At 27.9% G+C, this 27,456-nt stretch overlaps 1 protein-coding gene across 1 annotated transcript; it reads right to left on the reverse strand.

Annotated features, from left to right (window-relative positions):
• On the reverse strand, positions 1–26,001 carry LOC132946372 (uncharacterized). Its single transcript, XM_061016349.1, is given in 23 exon segments — positions 1–251; positions 875–1,074; positions 1,307–1,379; positions 3,430–3,674; positions 3,757–3,922; positions 3,984–4,123; positions 4,187–4,382; positions 5,203–5,336; positions 7,399–7,630; positions 8,228–8,298; positions 9,169–9,358; positions 9,707–9,846; positions 11,623–11,760; positions 11,858–11,987; positions 11,989–11,999; positions 13,796–13,909; positions 16,236–16,313; positions 17,978–18,137; positions 18,246–18,505; positions 21,515–21,550; positions 21,760–21,966; positions 23,831–23,902; positions 25,795–26,001. Coding segments are annotated over 23 exon segments (3,204 nt in total). The 5' UTR covers positions 25,898–26,001; the 3' UTR covers positions 1–143.
• Positions 26,002–27,456: the final 1,455 nt, after the last annotated feature.

Raw genomic sequence — 27,456 nt, forward strand, 5'->3', positions numbered from 1 at the left:
TATTTTGTGATTAATTAGTTTATTTACTTGATAAATTATATTACGTAAGTACTAAAAAAACTAAACAACATTATTAATTTTGTATAAATGACAAAAATATATTGTAAATTCATTAGTATGTCAAACAAAACTAAAATTATTTCTTAAATAGTTGGAGTTATGACCAACAGTCTAGATGCTGAACTGTAAAATGATTTGGATACAGATAAAACTCCAATTGAATATGTTAATCCGGGTTGCAGGCCAGTTATCTGTAAAATAAATAAATAATATACTCAGGTGTTAATTTAGGCAATAAAAACTACAAAGAACAAAGTTGTTCATATCTATTTTTTAAATTATCTACGATGCATATATATCCTAAAAAAAAAGGTAGGTACCATAGGTATACCAGATACCTATATACAATTTGGTATTGTTGACTTGTAGTCTTACTTATTTTCACTACCTACCTATCAAAACTATATACGGTGTATAAGAGCATGATTGTGGCTGTCGACGACCATCGTGACGTAATAAAAACATTCTACTTCGACGGACCTAAAGGTACCGGAAAAACCAACACGTGTCTGTCATCCACGGTGGCATGACCATGCAATCTAATTTTGGACTGCTGTATGGTACAGTCTTGGCAAACACACAAGATACGCGAAACGACAATCAAAAACACGGCTCTTCAGCTTTAAACATTATTCCACTTTTACTATACTCTATAATAACCGCATTCGGATTCCTATATCTGGTATCATCCTACACCGCTGACGACTGACTTGCTATAAACTAGAACACGACTTTCAGACTTACGTTTTTCGACATTCTTAAAAGCACATTATTACTACTGTAAAATATATCATCTCCATGTAATTTAAATTACCGTATAGTTATACGTAGGTAGTTCTTCATTAACCAGAATTTCTGTTGGCGTAATGCTATCCATGTTATTTGATGAAACCTCATCCACGTTTACAATGAACATTTTCAATACACCGTTGAATATCCATGGAATATCCCACTGGAGAGCTATTGATGTGTTACCAATTTCGGTCGTTTTTAAATTCATTGGAGAATCAGGTTCTATATTTTGTGTGATAAACAAATAATCATAAAAATATTACAAGTAGATCGGTAGTTAATAGTTACTTTAGTTGGTCTTAATACTTTACTTTTATATAGTAGTTAATATTATTAAATAAATAATATTATTATATACCTCTTTAGTCTTTATTATTTTAATTTAATGTTAAGTCTTGGTATTTAAATTTTAAAATATTATTGGTATAAGGGTAGGTTGTATGTAGGTACTTACGTCCATTGATGCAGTCAAAAGAAATAGACGAAACTTTACCACCTTCAGGATAATCTATAGACTTTGGCTTTATCTAATATAAAAGCAAGTACATCTCGTATAAATATAAATAATTTTGTTAAAAGGATATAACTTGTCTTCTCTCTCAGACCCTTGCGAACATAGATGAAATACATGCGCGTAAAACAGTTTTTTTGTGATTATTGAGTAGGTAATAAGTAAAATCACCTACTAAAAAATTATAGAGAATAATATTTTTGAGGGTACATATATGTTAGCGCCCTAAAGTAGGGGCTACCCGAAGGACCACTCGGTGATGCTTGAGAACGATTTCTGGTTTTGACTATGACCAATGTCACCACTCACGCCGACTATTACACTGGGTAGCCAACCAAATGTGCCCTAGCCTGATATTTTGGTGGGTAGGCAATTCTACGCACGACGACGACAAAGACGAGGACGGGAGAGACCTACCGAAGGAATGAGGATGGTGCAAGGTAGTTATGGGGAGGGGGTCTCTGTGTTCGATCCGGTTTGGTGCAATGACCACAGAGCTCACAAAAACTAACTTAACACTACTGACTTCTTGAGATTACGATGGATTGACGACGATCGTGATGCAGTCGGCAGACGTCTGGCGGACTTACGCGGGGACTAATGACGGCATCGACGTCGACAATAAACAGCTGCCAAGTTTAACGGCGATAATAATAACAACAAAGACTTACAATTGAGCTTTGGACTGCACGGCTTGAAACCGATTGAAATAATTTCGGTTTCGTTTTCGATTTTGTGTACCGGTTTTGAAATTTTACGATTTCGGTTTCAACTTAGCAATACCGGTATTAAGAAATTTCGGTTTCGGTTTCGGTTTTAAATACCAGTTTCTAAATTTTTCGATTTCAACTTAGTAATACTGGTATTACTAAATTTCGGTTTTGGTTTCGGTTTTGTATAACAGTTTCCAATTTTCTCTTGTGAATAATGAAATGGTTATCAACATTTTAATCATGATCTCAATTTTATTATTTGTATTAATTATGCGTATTAATGAAATTTACGTATTTGAAAACACGTCTATTAAAAAAAAAAAATAACGATTTCCAATTTTTTCAGATTTCGGTTTTGAATTTAATACCGGTTTCCAATTTTTTACGGTTTTGATTTTGACTTTAATACCGGTATCCAATTTTTTTCGGTTTTGGTTTTAAAACGGTTTATACCGGTTTCTGAAATCGGTTTTGAAAACGGTTTCAAGCCCTACTTTGGAGATCGTATTTTTATTGAAAATATCTCAGGTTTTATAGCAACACGCAATATGATAATAAGAATAATAATGATAGTCGGCAACTGTGTGTACCATAAAATAACATAAATAATTTTTGTGCTCGCTTTATTAGTGGATCACACATATTATTATAAGTAATAGAGATCGCTATATTATCGGATCACAAAATATAAAAAAGTATGGTCCCTTTAATAGTGGACCAAAAAAAAACGCAACATTATAATAATAATAAAAAATAATTGTAATAAATAATAGGGGGTTGGCCGCAGAAAGAAAACAATACAATTTTTAAGAAAGATAATATCTAATAACTATCGAAGGCAATAGGCTGACCGATAATTCACGTGAAAACAACACAATGAGATTAAATAAATATAACAATTATAATAATTCACAATTAATGGAATGAGAGGTGTATGAATGAAGAGGGAGCTGATAGGAAAAAGTCGTCGTCGCCGCACAGTATTGCACAACGCGATGCACTATTATGAGTCGTATGACCTATCGGTTTTAAAATGAATTATTATTTCACTTTATATTCGCCTTTAAAAATAAAAATTGTACTTACATTTAAATGGATATTATATGTTGTTTTGAGACAATGTTTAGCCAACTAGATATATATATCATAGCCTCAAAGTTATTATTCTCTAAGCTAATTCAAATAATATATAAAAACAGAATGATTTTATACGAATACGTATTGTCTATGTTGCGACTGAGCCAGGGAGAAAAAACAGCTTTCTCAAAATTAAGTTAACTGAATACTGTATGACGTATGTCTACTTTAATACGTGGCTAGAGGTAAGAGCCCTCTATCCACGGCAATACGTACATTAAATGTGTAGTTGTTGCTCGTTTTACTCAAATTATAAAATGTATGACAATAGTATTTTGGCCAGGCTGAGCATTCCTGCGGTGGTATGATGGAAACGTTTTTCGTGTGTATTAAAGGATTCTCGTCAAACGAAACTATAAATCCGTCTACATTTGTGTCTTGTGAATATCTCCAGCGAAACCCTGCCATACGATTCTTTAGACTCTTTTTATAAACCACTAAATCTTCTACTGGTTTTAAATCTATAAATGTGTAAAGTAAAAACAAACGTAAGTTTTGGTAACATTAGACATTCTAATAGTTATACAATTAGAGTCCACTCACTTTCTAATTTAGTCTTGAAATCGGTGAGTAGAAAATGTTCTGGATTATAACCGAAGTGTGTTTTTATAAATACTTTCAGTTCATAATTTGTGTTGGATTTAAGCTCGTTAAAGCTAATGTAATTATTTTTGGTTTCTCTTGTTTGTAAAATGTCAGCAACTTTATCCTACAAATAGATATTTGATACAGTATTACGAAAAATTATATTAATTATTTACAAAAGTTACCTTTAATTCTATATAGAATTGAGATAAAAGTCCATTTAGTTTTGAGCAATTTTCGGGATCAAATTTCCACTGAATAAATATAGAGTTATTAGTTATGCACATTGGATGATTAGGATCTAAGATTGGTTCAGTCATTGGAACTAATAAAAAATATTATTATAAATAAAAATAATATATTTTAATACGATTTGATATATTTTTACTTGAATCTGGTGTTAATACATTAATCATATTTTCTTGATGAGTAGTATTTTTGTCTTTAACGTCAACCAAGACTTGTATACTATATTGAGTATTCGGAACTGTATCGAAGATTTCATAGCTGGTTCGATTAAAAATTGTTATCGACGTCCAATTTTGTTCTACTTCTCTTATGGAACAGCTAAGAATTCGTTTCACCTATATTTAAAATTTAATTTATGGAAAGACATAGGCATAATTATATTTAAGCATTACCTAGTGGATTTTATTATTTATTTTTTCATAATGTTCTTTTGCGTTGTATATTATAATAATGTTAAAAATAAATAAGTCAGACGTACCTATCATTAAAAATTTTCTAAATGTACGGTTTTTCCAAAACGTGAAATTTTTAAAAAGAATACAAAGAATTTAACGTTTTTATTTCAAAATGTGTGACTTTTAATGCTTGATTGATTGGTCGAATCAAAACTCAATTTTTAAGTTTTACCACTGAAATCAAAATTAATCTTAAATGTGTTTAAATAGATGAAAAAAATTTGTTATTTAAATGTGTTTTAACTTTTAATGTCTGTAACTTTGAACTAAGTCAGATAGAGTATATTGTGATCTATTTTCAGCTATTTTTCAAACAAATTTTGAATTAATTTTTAAAATGCTATTTAAAAGGTCCAAGTATAAACATTTTAAGGGAAGTATGACAGGTAAGTTTTGATTTTACAAATGATTTAGGCGTGCAAAATAAAAACCACATTTTAAATATAAAAATATTTAATTCTAAATATTATTTTTTATGAAGTTTTTCACGTTAGATTTCCTTGCTAGGTTGCTAAACTAGGATAATTCAAATATATATATAGGTATATAATAGGCAAGAAATATGTATTTAAATTACTTATAATGGATCTGAATAGTAAGTTCATATGAATGAATAGTTTATAGGTACTTATATTTATTATTTTGGATACAATATAATTACTAATTAAATTGTTATAAGAATTATGCTGAATAAAATTACTTTATATTTGATGATTGATGTTACTGGTTCATCGACCGACGTGTAATGCTGATGAGAATATACCAATATCCAGTTTACTTTGATTTTTCCATTTTCATATTTAGATGAAATATTTTTTATTCGAACGTCGTTTTCTATAATATTAAGAATGAAAGTAAAATTATTATATTTAATGAACGTTATTATAATTTATCAAATACTTGTAGGACATTAGATATTTATTTCTTGTTTGAAGGTATTTAGAATTATAAGTAATTCTCTCTTTAAAATGTTTATTATTATTAAGTTTGTTTATTAGTTCATTAATTGTATGAAAGTTGAAGATGCAATATTAGATATAATGTCGTCAGTGTGACATAAAGTCCTAAGTTCTATTAATTAATTGTTTTGTCGCAATTTTTAATGGTATTTTGTATTGATAACTTGTTGCTCATGTTTCCGTTTGCCGGTACGCAACTAGCCCAATTCTTGGAAAGCACACTTTTGCCTTTGTTTGCGCCAGAACGACAATATTATTATTATTATTTTATCACCAAATCATTTTAATTAGTGGCACTATTGCCGACCACTCCAAGCACCTCTATCGCACGACACACACCGCACACATAATATATCATACCCTATCTGTAAATTATATCTTGTATACTATTTTGTGTGTGTTAATTATTATATTATTTTTATTTAGTTAGTAGTGCATCAATCGCAAACCCGTGTGGTTGAATATCCGATCAATTATTGCAGGCGCAAATCGCCGAAGTTTGTAATATACTAATATTTTATATGTGCTAATCACCAAGTTCCTTTTATTATAATATCGTCGCTGTGGTGTTTTATATTAATATATTCGGTATAGTATTGTGTGCGTCTATCGACACTGTGTTTTATATTATTATTATCCGCGGCTCGTATAGCCACTGTCATTGTAGAATTATTATTGAATATTATATTGTTGTTACCGCCAATGGCCGTAATATTATTGTAATTATTATTACTTCTGGTGCATGTATTTGCATGCATTATTCGTAAAAATCCTGGCTATATAATGCATTACATGTTTATGTGTAAGAGCATGCCAATACCAGCTGTTTGGCTTATTAATATTTAATAAATCAATCGGCTGGTTATAATTATTATTGTTCGTGTTTTTAGCCGTCTGGCAGAATTATTTTATATCACTTATTATACGTCTTGTCAACTGGACAATCAACATAATTTGTATATTCATGATCTGCTGTGACTAAAACATACTATATCATATTATGTACAGTATATTATATTGTTACCGATATTCTTATTAATACATTTAATTAAATATATTATTCCACTACATATCAACGAATTATTACATGTAATGAGTGACCATATTGGTCAATATTATTAGTATTATATGTAAAAATCCTAATTTCTGAATACCCGTGTTTATGTGTAAGAGCGTGGCAAAACCAGCCGGTTTTAATTATTATTGTGTTGTCTTTAGTCGTCTGGTAGAATTATTTTATACCACTTATTATAATATTTGTCAACTGGACAAACAACATAATTTGTATATTCATGATCTGCTGTGACTAAAACTTACTATATTATTTTATGTACAGTATATTAAAATATATTGTTATCAATATTGTTATTAATGCGTTTAATTAAATACAGTTCACTACATATCAAAAAATTGTTACATTTGTTCAATCGATACACGAACCAAGATAGCCTGATATTGTTGCTGGTACCTGATCTCATGATAAAATGACATAGTACATTAGTAGGTCCGTAGGTGTTGTAATGTAGAGCACTATTATAGTGCGTGTCACAGCAACTATGACTCGACGCTAACCCGCATCGTGGCGGTTTTGTCTCAGACCAGGGTTTTTTTTTTAACTAGGATAGAAAAATGTAGAGCGCGCGTTTTATCGCGCATTTTATAACAAATGGTAAGATCAGCTGGGTTATGGGTATGTTTAAAGCGTGAAGCATGTTTCGTTGATTATTTCTTGTTTAATAAACGTATAATATTAAAAAGTCTAAAATATTCGTTATCAATTTTTAATTTGACTCGCATTATTAGTAACCGTAATGAAAAAACACCACGAGGCACGTTATAATATGACATATCAATGGTAACATTATATAGACAGAAAGTTGAAGAATTATACTAAATTAAATCAATAATATTTTAAATAAAAACAAATAAATATTTACTTGACATAAGAGTAGTGATTGAATAGATTGGCGAGGATGGTAACGTCCCATTACTTGTCGAAGGAGTTAATTTTATGTTATATTTAAAACCAGGAATAAGATTATTCAAAATGCGACCACTATCTGTACTTGATAGTATTTCTTGTACATCAGATATTTGATTTTGTGATTGATTTGACATCAACGTCAAAACATATTTCGTAATATTGCATTCTAGTCGATTTGAGATACTCTGTACATTTTATAAAAATAATAATTTGATTATTGAACAATTACGAATAATGTATTTTATTGGATGTGTTAGTATTAATATTCTTAAGAGGACGCCACACCCGCATAATATTGTGTTGTATCCGTCTTACAAGCGCGTAACATACCAAATTTACGCTCAGAATTTCACGTTTTATGCCGCGTTTTCTGTGTTTTGTTGAAAGCTTTTTTACGATAATTCAGTTTTTATGTGAGTTATGAGCATTTTTAATTTACATTTATTATACACACATAACTCACTTAAAAACTTAATTATAGTAAAAAAAATCTCCCAGCAAAACACAAATAATCTTCTTACCATCAAGTTTCATAATAGGTCGATTCACTCTAATTTTTAAGCTAACGGCATAAAACGTGAATTTCTGAGCGTAAATTTGGTATGTTACGCGTTTGGAAGATGGAGACAACACATCCTCTTTATTAATTAGCTATACTGTATGTTTGTATGTATATTTTGAACTAGCAAATTAATAATGTATATGGTTGAAAGCTAATCAAAAATAATAATTCTTACTGATGCAACACTAACTATAATATTGTTCTTTGTTTTAACACTTACTATGCTCCATGTTATGTTGATGCTTTGTATTCCACTCATTAATTTTATGTTGTAATCAGTAATTTGTGGTTCTAAAAAATGAATTAGATATATGTCAGTGACGTATTCAGGAATATTTATTTGGGGGGGGGGGGGGGGGCAGGGTGATTTATATTTATTATTTCTGAGGTAAATCTCAGGGTATTGCCCCCTTTACTTACATTATATATATAAAAAAAAAGTGTATGTATAGAGTGTAAAGTGTATGCAAGCTCGTTCAAATGAAATAAAACTTCTTTCGTAGTTATTAGTGATATCTGGGACTGTAAATGAAAAATCTTGCAGCAAGGATTTGCATGAACTGATAGGATCTTAGGTTTAAGTTCGTGGTACAAAAAATAATTTATTTGTTTGATTTTTTTCACATTAAGAAAAATCATAGGGTGATATATTCCTCATAAATCTCCCCGTAAATACGCCCATGATATTCTTCAAAGAAATATAAATAAATATATAATAATGTGAAGCATGAGGTACCTATTTTTTAATTATATTGTTTTTTAGCAGTCTTATACATAAAAATCGTAAATGCGTTAATAATGTGAAAATATATTAGTATAGATAAATAACTGCAATAATTAATTTTATTTGTGTCTCGATCTTTTCTTTGTGTAATCAATAATCATTTCTAATCTTCTATAAATTAATACGTTTAGAAGAAAAAAAAATAATTAAATTGAAAAATTTCAAGTGAAATATTTTAAATCCAGAACCCTAATATTCAACAAATAGTTTTCAAGCGTATAAACATATATTATTGAAAACTAAAATGTTATTTTCATTTCAGATGATGTTAGGTATATCGTTTTATCTCTATTATCATTATGTATAGTTTTTTAGTTTGTTAAATTAAATTGGACGATTTATTGTTAATAGGTATTTAATGTTTAGTAGGTACTTACGCATACACGGGGTTTTATATTGACCATATACTATATTTTGTTCATTAAAATCCCCATCATCTGCAATTAACAAAACTCCAACCTTATACATAGTATCCGATTCTAAGTCTCCGATAACTTCTAATGTGACGTTATTGGTGTTGCTTATTGCTTTAATTTCAGAGTTTCTAAATGTATTTTCTATCAATGACTATAAAAAAAAGTAAGGATTAGTATGTATGTATGTTATAAGCACATATAAATGCACCTAAAATGATTTGATAGATATTATCTACTATACGAATGGAAAAATATTAATACCTATATTAGTCTACGAGTTGCAAACAATATTCTATAGTAAGTAACTATGCATTGCTACATATAATTTCAAAAACTCATAAAATAGTAACTTTTAGAATGTAGAGTATCTCCTATTTAATTTATAGTTAAAAAAATTGTGTATTATGTCAAAAAAAAGATACATTATTACATGACGCATGCGTTTTCATCCCTTATGTAGAAATAAATATCAAACATTGTTTGTATTAATTGTAATAACCTTATAAGATAATTGATAATATTTTGGCTTTATAAATTTGTCTCCTCCTTTTATATTATTTTCTTGGAAATCCAATTCTAGTTCAATCGCATCGTAATTGGCAAAACGTAGTGTAGGTGGGTTAATGAAGTATGGATATTCTATAAAATCAAACACATTACAATATACTTAGTAGTAAGTACAACATATTTTATATTATCCGCATTGCAGTATACAGGGTGATTCATAAAGTGTAAAACACTCATTATCTCAAAAAGTATTAATGTTTTTGAAAATAATTTTTTACATAGTTTCAAGTTGTTAAAAAAACAACATTTTTATTAAAAAATTATATTTTTAAATATTTTTTTATCCTTATAATTTTTTAAGTTTTTTACTTTTTTGAATGACAGCATAGATTTTTTAATTTCATTTTCCAAAGCAGAATATTTGTCTAAGTAGTTTAATACATAAATATCAAATTTTAGGACGAGTAGTTTAAGAGTTATAAGTATTTAAGGTTTAGACAAGCGGAGTAGTGGACACATATTTGGGACATAAAATGACCCTGGCCCACTGTGCAATTTTACAGTAGTACAGTGCCCAACTCCGCCCCGAGTAATCGCTACCTACCCTAGTACCGTGTCCAAAGAGTTACTTACTCAATTAAAATTATTTAAAATAATCAAATTTATACATTATATGATCGAAATCGTTGTTTAATTTTTATGTTTGTATGAAATATATGCGTAAATATGATCTAAATATTATGTTTTCGGGTAGATTAGCTATGTAATTTTAATAAAATCCAAGAAATGACTATTATATTATAGGTAATAATACAATATTACATATGTTTAGGTACTTCATATGTAACGGGTCAGTTTTTGTTGGTGTTGGTTAGGGGAAATCGTTAAAAACACTATATTTAAACTTAGCCAAAACAAAAGACCAAGTACTGAAAAAATCGACAGAAAATTTAAGAATGTGTTAGACATAAATACTGGACTAAAATCTATGTTTAGGATACGTTGCATTTTAAATGGCGACAATCTAGATGAAGATTTCTCAAATATAACTCCTAGAGAAGTAACAAAATTTAAATATGTGAAAATTGCGTCATGTGATGTCGAACAGAGTTTCAGTACCTAAGTATATAAATTTATACTAAAGTCAAACACTGTAGAGCAGGGGTGACCAGCGAGAAGAGACTCGCGAGCCACCAAATATATTAATAAATATGGAAGAGCCAAAATGTAAAAAAAAAGGTCATATTATTATATAATTTATATATATATGTGATATTGTAAATAAGATAAGATAAGGTATCGTATTTAATAAAATGTGAAGAATACGATAACAATAACTGTACAATAATCTAAAATTAAATTTTATCTTCATAAATACCATAAATATAAAAATATCATACAGACATAGACACACATGGATAATGGATATTATGTCTTCATAGTGCTTTTTGACGTCGTGCGTGTAACAACACAACATTAATAAAATAATTATTATGTCTAAGAAACGGAAGTATGAAGAACAACACAGATAATTCAAATTACAATGGGAAGAAGAGTTCTTTTTCATAGAACGAAACAGTAAACCATTTTGTCTCATCTGTCAATTCCAACTATCACAATTTAAGGTTAGTAACTTAAAACGTCATTATGAAACAAATCACAGTTGTATTACTCAATTTTTTTATATCTTGTTAATGCATTAAATAATATTTTTATAAGATTATAACCTACAGAAATAATAATATTAATTTAATCAAAATTAAAAAATTAAAGAAATATGGAAATATGCAAGTATTAGAATTATTACCAGATAGGTGACGAACAGTTTGTTTACCATTAAATATTTATATCAGTCGACGTATTTCATTAATTCAATCTAATTTTAAATGTTTTAACAAATAATCTTACGTTCACTGCAATATGGTAGTATATGTCCGACTGAACAACCATATAAGCAGTCACCTGTATATTGATCACACATGTTATTGAGACAATGATCTGAACAATTTTGTCTACAATCAGCTCCATATGTACCCATTTTACAGTCTAAATCGTAAAAAAAATAAATAATTCAATTAACTATTAATGACAAATTTTTTTTTATATAAAATCATATTCTTCAAGCCTGTAAATTTTTACTTACCTTCGTCACACGATGGACCGGTTAGTCCTGCTGGGCATGTACATCCATAACTTGTACACATGAACATACCACGACACATTTTATCATACTGCATAGAGCATACTCCTTTACAGTCAGATCCATAGGAGTTTTACTCCACAACCTGAAATTATTTAATTATTAACTTGCTGTTAAGAGGATGTTAGCGCACTATTGGTTTTCTCTCTGTGGCCCACGCGCAACATAGACAAAACGCATTTGCACAGAATCGTTTTTTCTATGTTTTAAGTAATCTTAGAGTAAAATCACCCATTACAAAAAAGATAGAAAATAATATTTTTGAAGGAATGTCATATTGATTTCTCTAAATATTGTTTCAAAAACAATTTAAACATCATTTAAATTTACAACATTTTTTTGTTTATTTTGAAACTCAAATACAAAATTAAATAACAATAAAATCTAAAATCGATATGACATTTCCTCAGAAATATTATTCTCTATCTTTTTTGTAATGGGTGATTTTACTCTAAGATTACTTGAAAACATAGAAAAAACGATTCTGTGCAAATGCGTTTTGTCTATGTTGCGCGTGGGTCAAAGAGAGAAAACAAATAGTGCGCTAACATCCTCTTAAGTCGTATTCTGACAACTAGACTTCACAAGACGCGGGACTAATTATTTATTTATTCTTTTCATCTTTTATACACCAAAATAATGTTTAAATTGGTTTATATTTTTTTTACTTGCCTACTTATTTAGAAAATAATATAATTTTTAACTTTTTAATGATCCCATGTATATGGACGAGTAGTTTATAAGTTATAAGTATTTAAAGTTTATACAAGCGGAGTAGTGGACAAACATTTTGTGGTGTAGTACCATACCGACTTCACTTCACCCATCTAAACTTTAAATACTTATAACTCATAAACTAATCGCCCTAAATTTGATTTTTATGAATCAAAATACTTAGGAAAAAATTCTGCTTTGGAATATGAAATTAAAACTATTATATGATGTCATTCAAAAAAGTAAAAACTTAAGAAATTATAAGGATAAAAAATATTTAAAAATATATTTTTTAATAAAAACATTGTTTTTTTAACAACTTGAAACTATGTAAAAAAATATTTTCAAAAACATTAATACTTTTTGAGATAGTGATTGTTTTACGCTTAATGAATCACCCTGTATATATAAAAGTAAGAATGACTTCCCATGATTTAATTACTTGTAAAGCTCTTCTTTTTATTAATTAAGTTTGATTAGTAATAGACGAATATAATATTTGTGGATTAATAATATTTTGGCGTGGGGGGAGGGGGGTAGAAAGGATATCCAACTTAATATTTTATAGAGAGGACTGAGATATAATTTTGTCCCTCTCTTTGAATCTCTAATTTATTTTTTAGTCCCTATGCTTGAACTTGAAGAAAGATTATTATTTTTTTATATATGTTATATAATATTATTACTTATTTGACGCTAAAATAAATATTTTATATTAAATAATAGGTACATTTTAAATGTTGCTTATTTTACTATACAGGTTAGGTTACCTATCGGAGAGCTTATATAATAAGCTTAGATTATATTATATAATAGATGGAGCTACGTATGTTTTGCTCGTATATCAAACTGTGTCCAAAATAATCGTTATCGCCCACCTCAATTCAGGGAGCAACGCGTTATTGCGCACGGGTGGCGCCAGAAATCACTATAAAATAACAACGGACTCAGATAGAATGGACTGGTAACGAACAGGTGGGTGGGTGACGGGGAGCAGGACCGCTTAATGTTAAGAGTAGATAAGTTTGAGGGAAATGCAAAAATGTGTGAGGGGAAATGGGGCCAAGTGCAGATCTAGCGCTACCTCTTTATTTAATTATTTATTATATTGATATTATTTGTGTATTTAATATAACAATAAATAATAAAGTTTTAATTTTTCATTACCTGTCTCACAAAATTGCCCTTTAAAACCAGGAGGACAAATGCATTTTGACGATTGCTCAATAATATATCCACCATTTAAACATGGACCTTGATTATTAGAAGGTTCGACTATGCCTGTTTAAACAATAATAAATTACAATGTATTAAAAATTATTATTTACGTCTTTATATAGATGAAATATTTATAAATTATATCTAAGGCTGTGAATTGAATGCACTAAAAACTATGAAATACGCATGCACTTAATAATGTGATCATAATTTATGGAATATTCAAAATTATGTAGTTATTAAATTAATACAAATTAATTTATGTAAAATAAACTTTTTATATTCAAATATTTTGTACAGCTATTAGCTTTGTTATAGAAATCAAACTTTGAAAGATCCCCCTCTCAAATATTCAAAAAAAAAACAGTTAAATGCATTTATATTATGCATTCAAGTCTATAAATTGCAAAAATCAACAAAGTTAAATATTGTGTAATACGTCTTGAATGAAATTTTTACTTCACTCAGAATCAAATTCATTGATATTAAATAATTATAAAATGTGCAACCATGTTTAAAAATCAAATCTATATTGGGATATATTTGGTATATAAAAAAAATTCCGCGCCAATGCACCACACACCTACTTATGTGGTAAAACGTTAGAACGTGTTTTGCTCTCTCGCATATAAATTATTATGGAGCTCTATCGCTTGTACACTCTGTGTTCTGTCCTATTCGATATTTCCCATTTCCTAGTCTCTACCATGTGGTAAACGGGCATTGGTGTGTAAATGTGGTGTACGCAGCTAAAGGGCTCCGATTTGACGAAATCAACTAGCTTGTTATGTGGCGCGAACGCGCAGGAACGAACTATTTTTGTTCATCACTCAGATTCGTTTTCTCGTGAAGCGGAGTGTATTAGATGATTCATTATTATTTTTAATAACTAATCCAGAGTTTAAGTAGATCAAAGCTAAATAAAAGAGCTCGTGACACGACGACAGTATAATATTACACGAAACGTATGTATGTTGTATGTACATGCCGCGCCGCCCATATTTTTCCTTCCAACCGGACTATGATTTTGGCATAATTTACCTATGCATATTTCCGTCGCACGTCGGTTGAAATCACTAATTAAACAATACGTGGTAGTGGAGGTAACGCCGGCCCACTCGTTGCGTAGGTACATTTATGCCATAGACCTATTATACGAGTATACTAATGGACACCACCCTGCTTACAGTTCATGAGGACGAGATAGAGTGAGAGAGAAAGAACTATCCGTTTGGGAATATCGTGGAAAACCATTAAATATTTTACATTATGCATTTAGCCATGTGTCTTACCTACATGTATTTTATATCTATATCGTGGCTATAATATTGATAATACGTATGGATGAAAAAACTTAATGTAAATGGTCCTCCATGATATTCCCAAATGTATAGTTCTTTCTCTTTCGTATCTCGTATTTCGTCTCTCTAAGCGCTGTCCATTAGTTTGTCCATACGTCTGTGATCTATGCATCCATTTTATCTCCGTCACCACAGTATACAAATTCCGCTTTGATATCCGTGCGCCGTTATATTTTGTTTATTTATTTTATCGCTGTATGATTATACCTATAGACCGCGCAACGAAAACTGGCCGGTGACCGGCGCGACTCTAGCGGCCATTTCCGGGCGGGCGGGTCACGGGGGTCACCGGCCAGTTTTCGTTGCGCGGACTATAGTACTATTGATTAATATGAATACTATATAATAATAATAATAATAATAGAATTCATAATCAGTGTTAGTACTTATAATATTATTACAATATTAATGAATATTCATAGCTATATATTTATTATACTTATTCGTTTATAAACTGTGTCCAATTGGCAACAACATCACATGGTTAGCAGTCCACTTTATGTCTTATTTAAAAAAGTTATTTATATGTATATTGTATACATGTTATTGATATTTAGGTATTATACCTAGTCTTTTCAACCAATTGAAAAAATAAAAAAAAATAGGATAGTTATATCCAAAATTTTAATTTATGAAAGGAGTGATGTCTCAACAAAACACTCAAGTGTAAACACATCGCCAAAAAAAAAAACTCAAGTTCGAAAAGTTGTGATATCAAAAAGGGACTAAGTAATTTCTTAAATTCATTAGTATAGAAATTGTTTGTACTTGATGAAGTGTAATAATTTAATACAAATTAATTAACTTAGATTGGTGGCTACTTACAGTAAACTAATGATAGTCTCGTGAAGCAAAGTGTATTAGATGATCAACTATTATTTATTAATAAATTAACTGATAATTAATAACCATAAGTTTAATGTAGAGCACTAATAAAAAATTATAATATCGTTACATACTTTTTTTATTTCTAACAAATTATATTAAGATGTTTATTAATCAAATTATGTCGATTTTTAAATACATACGGTTTCCTAGAATATTGAACGGTTTTGGTTTTTTTCCAGAAACATGATCCACAGAAATAATACGAACATCTTCTTCATCTGCGGAAACATTAAATATATAATATTATTAGTTATTACATACCCTATTCAATGTTTGGTCATTTTCAATATCGAATATTCATTAAGTTTCGACGGATTCGATGAATCCCACGATATACAGTAGTTACGTCAGTACCTATACAAGGAGATTATTTTATCATGAAACACTCATCATTTCAATAAGTATTAATGTTTTTGAAAATATTTTTTTTCATAGTTTCAAGTTGTTAAAAAACAACGTTTTTAAATATTTTTTATCCTTATATTTTTTTAAGTATTTTAATTTTTTGATTGACAACCGAGTTTTGATTTCATATTCTAAAGCAGAATATTTTTCTAAGTATTTTCATACATACAAATCGAATTTAGAGTGAGTAGTATATGAGTTATAAATATTTAAAGTTTAGGCAACTGGAGTAGGGGACAAACATTTCGCGGGGTAACCCTTTAAACTTTAAATACTTATAACTCATAAGCTACTCACTCTAAATTCGATTTTTATGAATCAAAATGCTTAGAAAAATATTCTGCTTTGGAATATGAAATTAAGACTTTCTATGTAATCATTCAAAAAGGTAAAAAACTTAAAAAATATATGGATAAAAAATTGTTTTTTAACAACTTGAAACTATGTAAAAAAATATTTTCAAAAACATTAATAGTTTTTTTAAATAATGAGTGTTTCATGATACAAGAATCACTCCGTATGTCCTAAAAGTTCCATAACATCTTAATTATCTCCGTGCCTAATCAATATACTAAATAAGGAATTTTCATCAGTAGTCTATAATATGACAAATGTATGCCATTAAATTGAAATTATTATATAACTGTAAAAAACAACAGCATTTGAATAAATTGATGTGTAATGTCTTACCATAATAATTACAGTGATACTAGATTTTTGGGATTATTACTTCCCAAAAGAATAATAATATATTTTTTTTTTAAATTTAAATCTACCATAAATTAAAGTTTTATTGTGTTGGATAAATCCTTAGATATCATCTATACCTATAATCTATATTATAATTTGATTATATTATATTAGTGTAATTATTAAAACTTATATATTACCTGTACCTACCTCATGTTAAAATTAGACCATAGTTTACAACCGACTATACATTTGAAGTCAGATATTTGAATATACATTTAAGAGGACACTACAAAGGCATTTGCTGTCTCCGTCTTACAAGTGCCTAACATATCCCACACATTCTTTGGAAAATTATCGAACTATTATGAAACTTGATGGTAAAACCATTATAAGTGTTTGTATGTGGATTTTTTACAATACCTCAATTTTTGGCAACTGTCGAGTATATAAAATAGAGTAAATTAAAAACACTCATAAAATACTTCAAAACTGAATTATCGTAAAAAAGTCACATACAAACATATATAATGTTCTTACCATCAAGTTTTATAATAAGTCAATGTCAATACACTCTAATTTTTAAAATAATGAAGCTAAACGTGATCAGCTGAGCGTAAGTTTGTTATGTTACGTATTTGTAAGACGGAGATAGCAATTGTCCGTGTAGCGTTTTCTTAATTTATAGTTACATAAAATAATAATACACTACCTAAGTGGCTAAAAACCCACAATAGTTTTTATTTATTTTCAATCTTGATAAGTATAATTGTTTTGTATATTTTACCATAGTTCGAACATTGGGCAATTCGTATGAGTCCAAATTTAAAACTTTGATCAACCCATTGAGATTGATATCTGTCCGTCGCGGTTAATTTTAATGATAATTTATATTTCTGATTGTTCTTGAAACCAATGTTAGTAATTTTCAATGTTGTAATGCCGTTCTGCATGAAAAACAAATGTCACTGTTATTACTTATTATTATTCTAATTTCTAATTAAAAAATAATTATAATCTTTGATTTAGTCAGTATCTATAGTAAAAAGTATTACATATTTCTCCAACACGGTTGAAGATATCAACATATTACTATTTTCATCGTTTACATCCATCGTGATAAAATAAAGCTTATCTGATTCATATTTGGTAAAATATGTCATTGTTAAACACGTTTGATCATTTTTATCGGGTGTCCAATAAAACGTGAAAAAATTACAGATAATAGGTGAATCATAAATCGTGTAACGGTCTGAAAAGCATTTTCCGAAGCTTAAATATTCAAAAACATTATAGCATTTATTCAATTGGTTTCCTGAAAATTATTAACGCAGTATATTAGTATAATGTAGATAATTGTTAAACTTTTTGAGTTTATTTGAAATTTAAAAAACATTGACGTTATTAAAGTAACAGCACAGTGAATTGAATGCAATTAGATGTATGTTTTAATAGTAACGCACTAATACATATTAATACACTAGTACAAAATTATACCTTGTATTTTGCATATATTCTTAAAATAAAATATCATATAAGTACACATTTCATATTTAAATAATTGTCTGTTTTTTTTTCATATTTATGAATGTCAATAAAAATTGTTTCACTGGGTCTTAACTTTAAAATTGTATACAAGGTTCCTCATGAGTTATGGATTAAATTCATAGTAGTATAATACTGTAAGGTATATTCCAAAGTTATACAATTATTATTATTATTATTGTTAAAGTTTATTTGTTTATGTTTGTACTCCAGTAGTCCTGCAACCGCAGAGACGTCGAGCAGTGCGTAGTCGATTTTCTTGATTAAATAAAGTGTTTAAGAAATAAATTATTTAAATATACCCAAATGTTTTGCTGTTCGACTCTGATTTTTTTTTTACTCTTTGTGAAAGTGTATACGGTCTTTTAGTAGTCAAATAAGTGAATAAACTCAATATAAAATAGTTTTTTCTACTTTAATAAATCGAAGCTTTGTATTCTTGACACTTTATATATTAAAGTAGAATATTTTTAAAGCCCTTTCTCCAAATGTTTCTTTTGAAAACCGTCTCAGTACTAAGATTGAAAAATCAGGAGGTTTCCCACATTACAATGAAGCTTAAGGCAGATACTGCGGTGGGTTTTGATGGATTTACGGCAACAATTTTTAAACAAGTAATAGAACATATAATTTATCCTATAACTTACATTTATAATTTAAGCTTAATAATGGTATTTCCCTTGAAATATGGAAACTAGCAGTTATTACGCCACTTTTCAAAACAGGAGATAAATTAAATACATATTATGTCAATATCTATGATAAGCAATTTCTCAAAGTTCAAGAAAAAATTGTTAAAACTAGGGTAATTACCTACTATAGGAAAAAAATAAATTACTTTCTAATAATTAGTTTGGTTTTAGGCCAGATCTGGAAACTGAAGCCGCTTTATATAGTACAACAAAATATATTAACAAAGCCTTGGAAAAAAACATTAGCAATTTTTTTGGATCTTGCAAAGGCTTTTGATATGGTGAACCACGCTGAACTTATGATAGTCTTGCCAGACTTCGGTAATAAAAACCTTGAGTTTGAAGTGGTCCAATAGTTATTTGACAAACAGAAGCCAAGTAGTCAAAATAAACGGTGTTTTTAATAATCCATTAACATAAAACTGCGGAGTACCTACCGCAAGGAGCGAAAGTGATGCTAACGTGGTTCTCGCTCCGGTCCTCGATACCATTTAAAATGAAAAAAGGATCACTTTTGTTTATTCTGTACTTAAATAGTTTATTTAACCTTGAAATTAATGAAAAATTATAACTTATGCAGATGATAACTGTTTAATTTTTGCTGACGATTTCTGGGAAAATGCCAAAAATAGGCAATTTTTGAGACAAAAAAAGTTATCGAATAGGTACCTTAATTATAAGAATTTGACGGTGAATTATAAAAAAACTATGTTCATGTGTTTCACGATTTATATTTCAAATGAGCTTTTAGATGAATTTACATCCCTTCATTTTTGGAAAAAAATATCCCATATAAAAATACACAGTGTCAAAACATATCAAGAGTTTCAAGTATCAGATATCTAGGTTTAATTTTTGATAAAAACTTGTGCTGGAATTTACATGTCAATAACGTAGTTATGAAACTACGAAGTTTAACCTCTAGTTTCTAAAATGTACGTCATGTACTCATGTAATTCCTATTCATACCCTGTGTATAGTGTATTTATCTATCTATCAAGCTATATTTCAATATGCATTACTAGTATGGGTAGGCCTGAATGATAATGCTTTATATCCTTTAATAAATCAACAAAAAAAAATTGTACGCATGTGTCTGAGAAAGGGCCTACGTTAGAAGGCTTTTAAAAAGAAAATTTCAAGACATTGAATGTGCGACCTGTCAAATTACTATTTAAAAATAATAGCTAAATTCTGGCTTATAAACAATTTAAATTACTGGGTAAATTGTAATGTTGAAAAAGAAAACATTTAGCTTTAACATGATGCCAAAGTTATTTATTTTAAGAAATCTTTATGTAAAAATTTGTGGACTATCTTGCACCGACCTATTATAATTCCATGCCATTAATTTTAAAATCAAATATTTATGTAAATAAGAGTTTAAATGTTAAAAAATGTATACTTGAATGTTTATTTTCATCATGTATTTAATATTTAATAATGTAGAATGCATATTATTGTGTATCTATAAAACCTAATTTTTTTATATAATAACAATAATCTTTTGTTTTTTTTTCTAATCTAATTTATTTTTTAACTGTATACTAAGAAAGTCTGTTATTTAAAATTATAAAATTTTAAATCTATATATTCAACTCTCTGTTTTCACCACAAGTGTCAGCTTAAAAAAGGTAGATAAATTACATAATTTTGTTCTTTGTAATGTGTAAATATTAATAAATAATATGTTTAATTTAAGTTTAAAAAAAAAAAAATAAAAAAATAATTCAAATAGGTAAATAAATAACAAATGTAAAGCTAAACAGACTACAAATCAGGCATACAATTTTGACCCATACCTATCTAATAAATAAAAGTAATTAGTTACATAACATTAAATCTATGAAAAGTAGGTTATTTAGGTAGACTATACAATATTAGACATATTGTACACAGAAAAGTGGTACATAAAAAGAAAAACTTCGATCACCATTTCACTAGATGTCTTGGTCCCTAAATGTGCATTTAAAACAAAATTAAAATTATACTAACTTGAAATTGGCAAATACCTAATAAATAAGAAATTTAAATCTTATATAATATGTGAAAAACGTAATGACTAATTTAGATTGTATTCAAATTACCTGAATCCATCGATCGATTCCTGTTACAAATGTTTCCTATAGGTAATAAACATGATTTATTAAAAACAATCATAAAATAATAAACCACATACTTACATAATATAAAATCGCATTTCAATTTTTAAATATTATTAGGACATATATTTTTCCAGGAAAGAGGGAGGGCAAATAAAATATATTACTTTCATTTTAAAACCCATCTCAGGTCATTAGAATCCGTTCTCCACTAATAATTAATAACTTACCATTTAAGTTAAAACTTTTTCTACTCCAAGCTTTTGAGTTATACGAAGTACTCATTTGACTATTATTCTGAAATGATCCAAGATTTATGATTTCTTTTATATTCGTCGATATAATATGAATATCATCACCATTGTCTTGTATTGGCAGTCCAGTAGCATTAGTTCTTGAGTGTATTTCAATAACTGAATTCATTCCATTGTAGGTTCCTGAAACCATTCATGGATCCGTTTAACAATACAAAACAACATACACATTTAGAGTGAAAAAAATCGATTCATATTTAATTATTTAAAAATTAAGATTAAGTATAATGGAGTATAATTTTATAATGTTTACATGCAATTTAAATACAAGCTACAAAGTACAATTAAATTATTTAAACTAATGTTAAGTTATTAATTATACCACGATCTTATTCGCAGCGTTTCACGGTAGGTACCTACGTAGATTTGTCTGCATTGACTTATTATGTTAATAGCAGTTAGTAGGATTCATAATATAACATGATATATTCATAGGCGGAAGGTTGTAATGAAAGGGAGGGCTAACATTATTAACATCAATGTGTAAGGGATAACACACAACTAAAAATAAGGGAGCTTGCAAGACTTTTTTGTGGGGGGGGGGGGAAACGGCCTCAAGTACCACAATTTCCAACTATTTATATATTTTTATGATTTATGCGATGTCTTTAGAAAAAATAAAATAAACATCCCGTATTAGATACTAATGGAAACATAAAATACTAATAACCCTTATGTCAAATAAATTAATTTTAATTCGTTGTATTTGTTGTCAGAAATGGGCTCACAGTCATTTTACGTATACAATGGTTTTATACAATTTAATTAAAATTTAACACATCCATTACAGAATATCATCGCCACACGACACCTAACGGACAATAAAGTGGTCATGACATTTAAATACCATGTTTTAGGTAGGTACGATATTTTGGAATTTGGTGTCACCTAAAATCCAATTTAATTAGAGATTATTTTATTGATGTATTTATTAAATAACCTAACCGGATAAATGATTACAAAATGTAATATTTAGGTCAGATACTTTAAATATGAAATCAACGCAATAATATAAAGTGTGGATAAAATAAGTAATAGGGTATTAACTAGTTAACATAAAAAAATGTTTGTTACGTTAAAAGTAATTTTTTCAAGCTTTTTGACTTAACTAGGTAGTTTCATTGACAGTTGAATAAAACTTAGATTACCGCAGTTGATTTAAAAATAAAACACCAAAGTAATCATTAATATACGTAGTTATCAAAGTTAAAACAAAAATAACAATAATTCAATATGTGCCTACTATAATAATACAAACATTTCCATTATTTTTCATGATAAAATAATTTTCAATATAGTTATATTTTAGTGGATTAGATAGGCATACTCTTAACACATACAGTTATTGTGCATAAACTGTACCTATAGGTAATTTAATTTTAATAAAAAAATAAAAATAAATGTTAGGCATAATATTATATTATGATCTTAATTTCTATTTGATATTAAAAAATTATATATACGTCAAGTTATTAATTAAGATGTGTTTAGTTTAAATATATTTTAATAATCATGTAAGCTGTAAGTTTAAAATAGGTATACACACTGTGAATTACGATAAAAGTTGAATAAAATTGTTCATTAAAATTAGGAAATTAGAAAGAGCGCAGTCACTATTTTTATGATCCACATAGGTACCTACTAAATAAAAATAGTAGATTCACTTTTATTAATCGAGTTAAGTTAATATATTTTTTCATATTAACTTTTAACCTATTGAGTTAAATTTATGATTTGTCAAATGTTAACCTCTAACATATCGATCTTGTATTCTCTTAAATTAACTCGAGTTAATTATTTTCATTGACTTGGCCAACTTTATAAATAAATACATAATATAGAGCCATAGTGGTATGATAAATTTGAAATTGTAATAACTTATAGGTACAAATAATAAAACTTTTTATACAGTCAAATTTGTTGTTAGTATTGATCGACTATTGTTTATAGTAAATTCGTAAAAAGCAAATGACAATAATTTACAAACCATTGCTGCTTTTGAATGACGACACATTTGTGACTCTATAAATTGTAGTAATGTCAAAATCTTCATAAACATCTAAAATAAAAACAAAATAATTATAAAAATTCACTCGCATAAGTTAATATAATATTTAAATACAACAAACATTGCATGCACCTATGGTAAACTTTGTTTATATTTATTACTTATGATACCTTTAATATACCTTGTTCATATACAACTAAGAAATAATAATGTTTTTGGTGCCCCATTACTGGTATACCGTGATTTGGTAATAATTACTGTTGTTGCCGTGAATACCGCGCCACGGTAATTACCAAAAATACCGTAAACTTTTATAGATTAAAATGTATACAATCATAATTATAAAATAACAAACATGGGTAATTTTCAAATTAGATGTAAAATTTTTCTGGGTTGAAACTTATAAATTACCGAGGTACCTACACGTTTTTCGATATTTATTAAGGTATAGTATTTTCGATGATACCAGTTGTAATCAATCACCGATTGGCGGTATCAAAATTTGAAATTCCTCCAGCCACGTTCTCAAAGTTCAGTGTATTAGTTATAACTTTAGTCAATAAATGTTATAAATACGTAGTATCAATATGAGATAATATTAGTAGGTACTAAATAGGATTATTTTACATTTTTATACTTTGTTATGCACATTCTTAAAGATTTGAATATTTATTTCAAGTGTATTTAATAAAGAAATTTTTTTTTTATAAAATGTTTAACATTTTTGTCGCGAGTTTATAGGGTAAATGATCCAAATTGAAATAACAAAAAAATAAACAATTATAATACTGTGTAGAATGTTATATTACATTTTTTAATTAATTTATGTATAATAAGTAAATAAATATTATAAAATGGTGTCTATACTAATATGTGTATACAAATTGTATTATGTGTTCACATTATACTATGTGTATGCATATTGTATAAAACAATATACATACACACATTTATGGTACCTACATAAAATAAAATGAAATGACAATTTGTTTAAAATTTATAAGAAAATTAATTCCAACGGAATTCTGAAAATATATACTGTGTTATCATATTGATCATGTTTCTCTTATTCGTGCATTTATGTAAAGAAAATTACTATGCAAACATATATGGCCATATATAGGTAGATAATTTATAAAATTCACAGTAAAGTACCTAAGGTTAGGTACTCTTATAATTATACATTGTATTTTATGTATCTGATCTGTTCAAATTTAAATGATTCATTGTAATTGAAAATAATAAATATATTAATTTATATGGGTTGGTTTTATTGTTTAGAATGAACATCGGTGCTTGAATTCAAACATTAAGATAATCATTTTTATTTATTAGGTATATTTAACATCATTAGGTATGGCTTTTCTATCGCCTTAAGAGGACGTCACACCCGCATGTGTTGTCTCCGTCTTATAAATGTACAACATAGCAAAAACTGTTTTGCGTGGTACAACTTTTCTCTCACCATATTTGGTGTAGAACTACCAAATTATCACAACACGTAAAAAAGAACTTTATCTGTGCAACAGAATAACTGTATAGCTTTTTTTTTAATAGCAGTATCCAATCATTTTTTATAAGCAAAACAAAAAAACAAAAAACGAAATGTTTAGAAGCCAATAACTTTTATTGTATTTATGTTATCTAAAATATAGGCACGCTGTTGCATAGATAATTTTCTACCATATATGTTCAAAAATTTTGGAGCAACTACTACAAACACAGAAAGATAAAAGTTATCCCGCGCAAAACAGTTTTTGGTATGTGGTACATTTGTAAGACGAAGACACCACATGCGTGTGTGACGTCCTCTTAATTATTTTGCACTAAGTTATCAAGTATTATAATTAATTTACTTACAATTAGCATAAGTGCTTATAAGTCATAAATTCATAAATCATTAAATCCAATACATTTTTCATAATATTTTAATCGGTGCTTACCATTTTTATGATGATGATATGAAATTGTGCTTTCAGAAACGTTCAAAATGTTTGTGAAAATCAAGATTAATACATACAATAACTCGTTGCTTTTATAAATCATCGTGAATTAATATTTTTTGTATTAAACTCTTGAAACATAACACAATAGGAATTGCTAAAAATATTAACTGGACAGTTTGAAATAAACTAGATAAAATATCGAGAATAAGACTATAGGTAGATATTTAGTATAGGTATGTACAACACATATTTATTACTTTAAACGAATATAAATATGAAAGGTTAGGTCATCGATTATAACATTAATGTATATTATATATAATTATGTATAGATTATTTATAGATATTATTAAATGTACATACCTATATGATTATATAAAATATTTCTTATACCTACATTTATTTAATCAATGATTAGGTTTTACATCTAGTTGCATTTGTGTTTAAATTTTATTATTACCGATAAATCGTCGCTGTTATTTCTGATATTATCTATAATTTAATTTATTAATGCGATATTTATTACTATACAATGCTTAGTTTAAGTTATAAGGTCATCGCATAAAAGAATATTATTTATCTATTAGATACTATACAAAAAAAATTCTTATTGAATTGGGAACTAATTGAAATAAATAAAAACTTCAAAAAAGTTTATAAAGAGCTTTTTTATCCCACTATATAGACCAAAAAAAGTGTAGGTAGATAGCTAAGATATATTTAGGGCTCCTTTTTAAGTTTCTATAAGCCCATAACTACAAATAACGCGTTAAAGTACCAATATTAAATTAATTTTAAGTTTAGACATAGTCTAATGGTCGACGGTTTTAAACACTTGATAAATCATAGTCTTTTAGATTTTGAGCGGAGCGATGAATGTATTAATTTTAGAATGATGTGTGTTTTTAATTTTTTTTTTTACTTTTGTGTCCGTCATCACGGTTTGGGGCAGTAAAACTGCTCCGATTTTCTTCAACGGTATCTTTTTTGATGGGAAAATGAATCTAGTTGGTGCATTCGAGATGTCAAATTTTCTAATTTTCAATAGTTTTCAAAAGCGCCAGGAAAAACAAAATAAAAATTAAGGAAAAACAGGATTTTTTACGCAAAATCGGTTTTTGACAAAATCGAATTTTAATTTTTGGCGTAACTTTAAAACAAATGAACGTATATCCATGAATTTTTCACTGGTTGTTTATATTTGCATTTTCTATGTAGGATAAAATTTTCAAAATATTTTGATTTGTTTTGGACTGCTTAGAAATATTTTCTGGTTTCCAATTTTATTAGTATTTTTTATATGAACGTAATAAAACTATATTTGTTATGTAAAAAAGCTTGACAATTTAAAACAAGGCTCCTACTGTATTGTTATAATGACTATTTTTGAGCTGCTTATGGACATTTTTTAGTTTTTTTTCTATAAATATCAATAAAATTTTGTTTATTGGGTAAAAAAGCGTCTAAATACTCCTGATATATTGCTTAGATAGCAGTTGAAAAAATATTAAAAATACATAGGCACAATATTAGCATTTTAAGTTGAAATGTTGACAAAATGTATGAAATTTAAAATTTGATATTTTTTTGTAGTTAAAAATGTATAAACTGTTCCAACTTTCGTAGCTAAGGATTGAAAATTTAAAACAAGGTTCCACG

Source organism: Metopolophium dirhodum, chromosome 6, assembly GCF_019925205.1.
Source record: "Metopolophium dirhodum isolate CAU chromosome 6, ASM1992520v1, whole genome shotgun sequence".
In the NCBI taxonomy this organism is placed as follows: Eukaryota; Metazoa; Arthropoda; class Insecta; order Hemiptera; family Aphididae; genus Metopolophium; species Metopolophium dirhodum.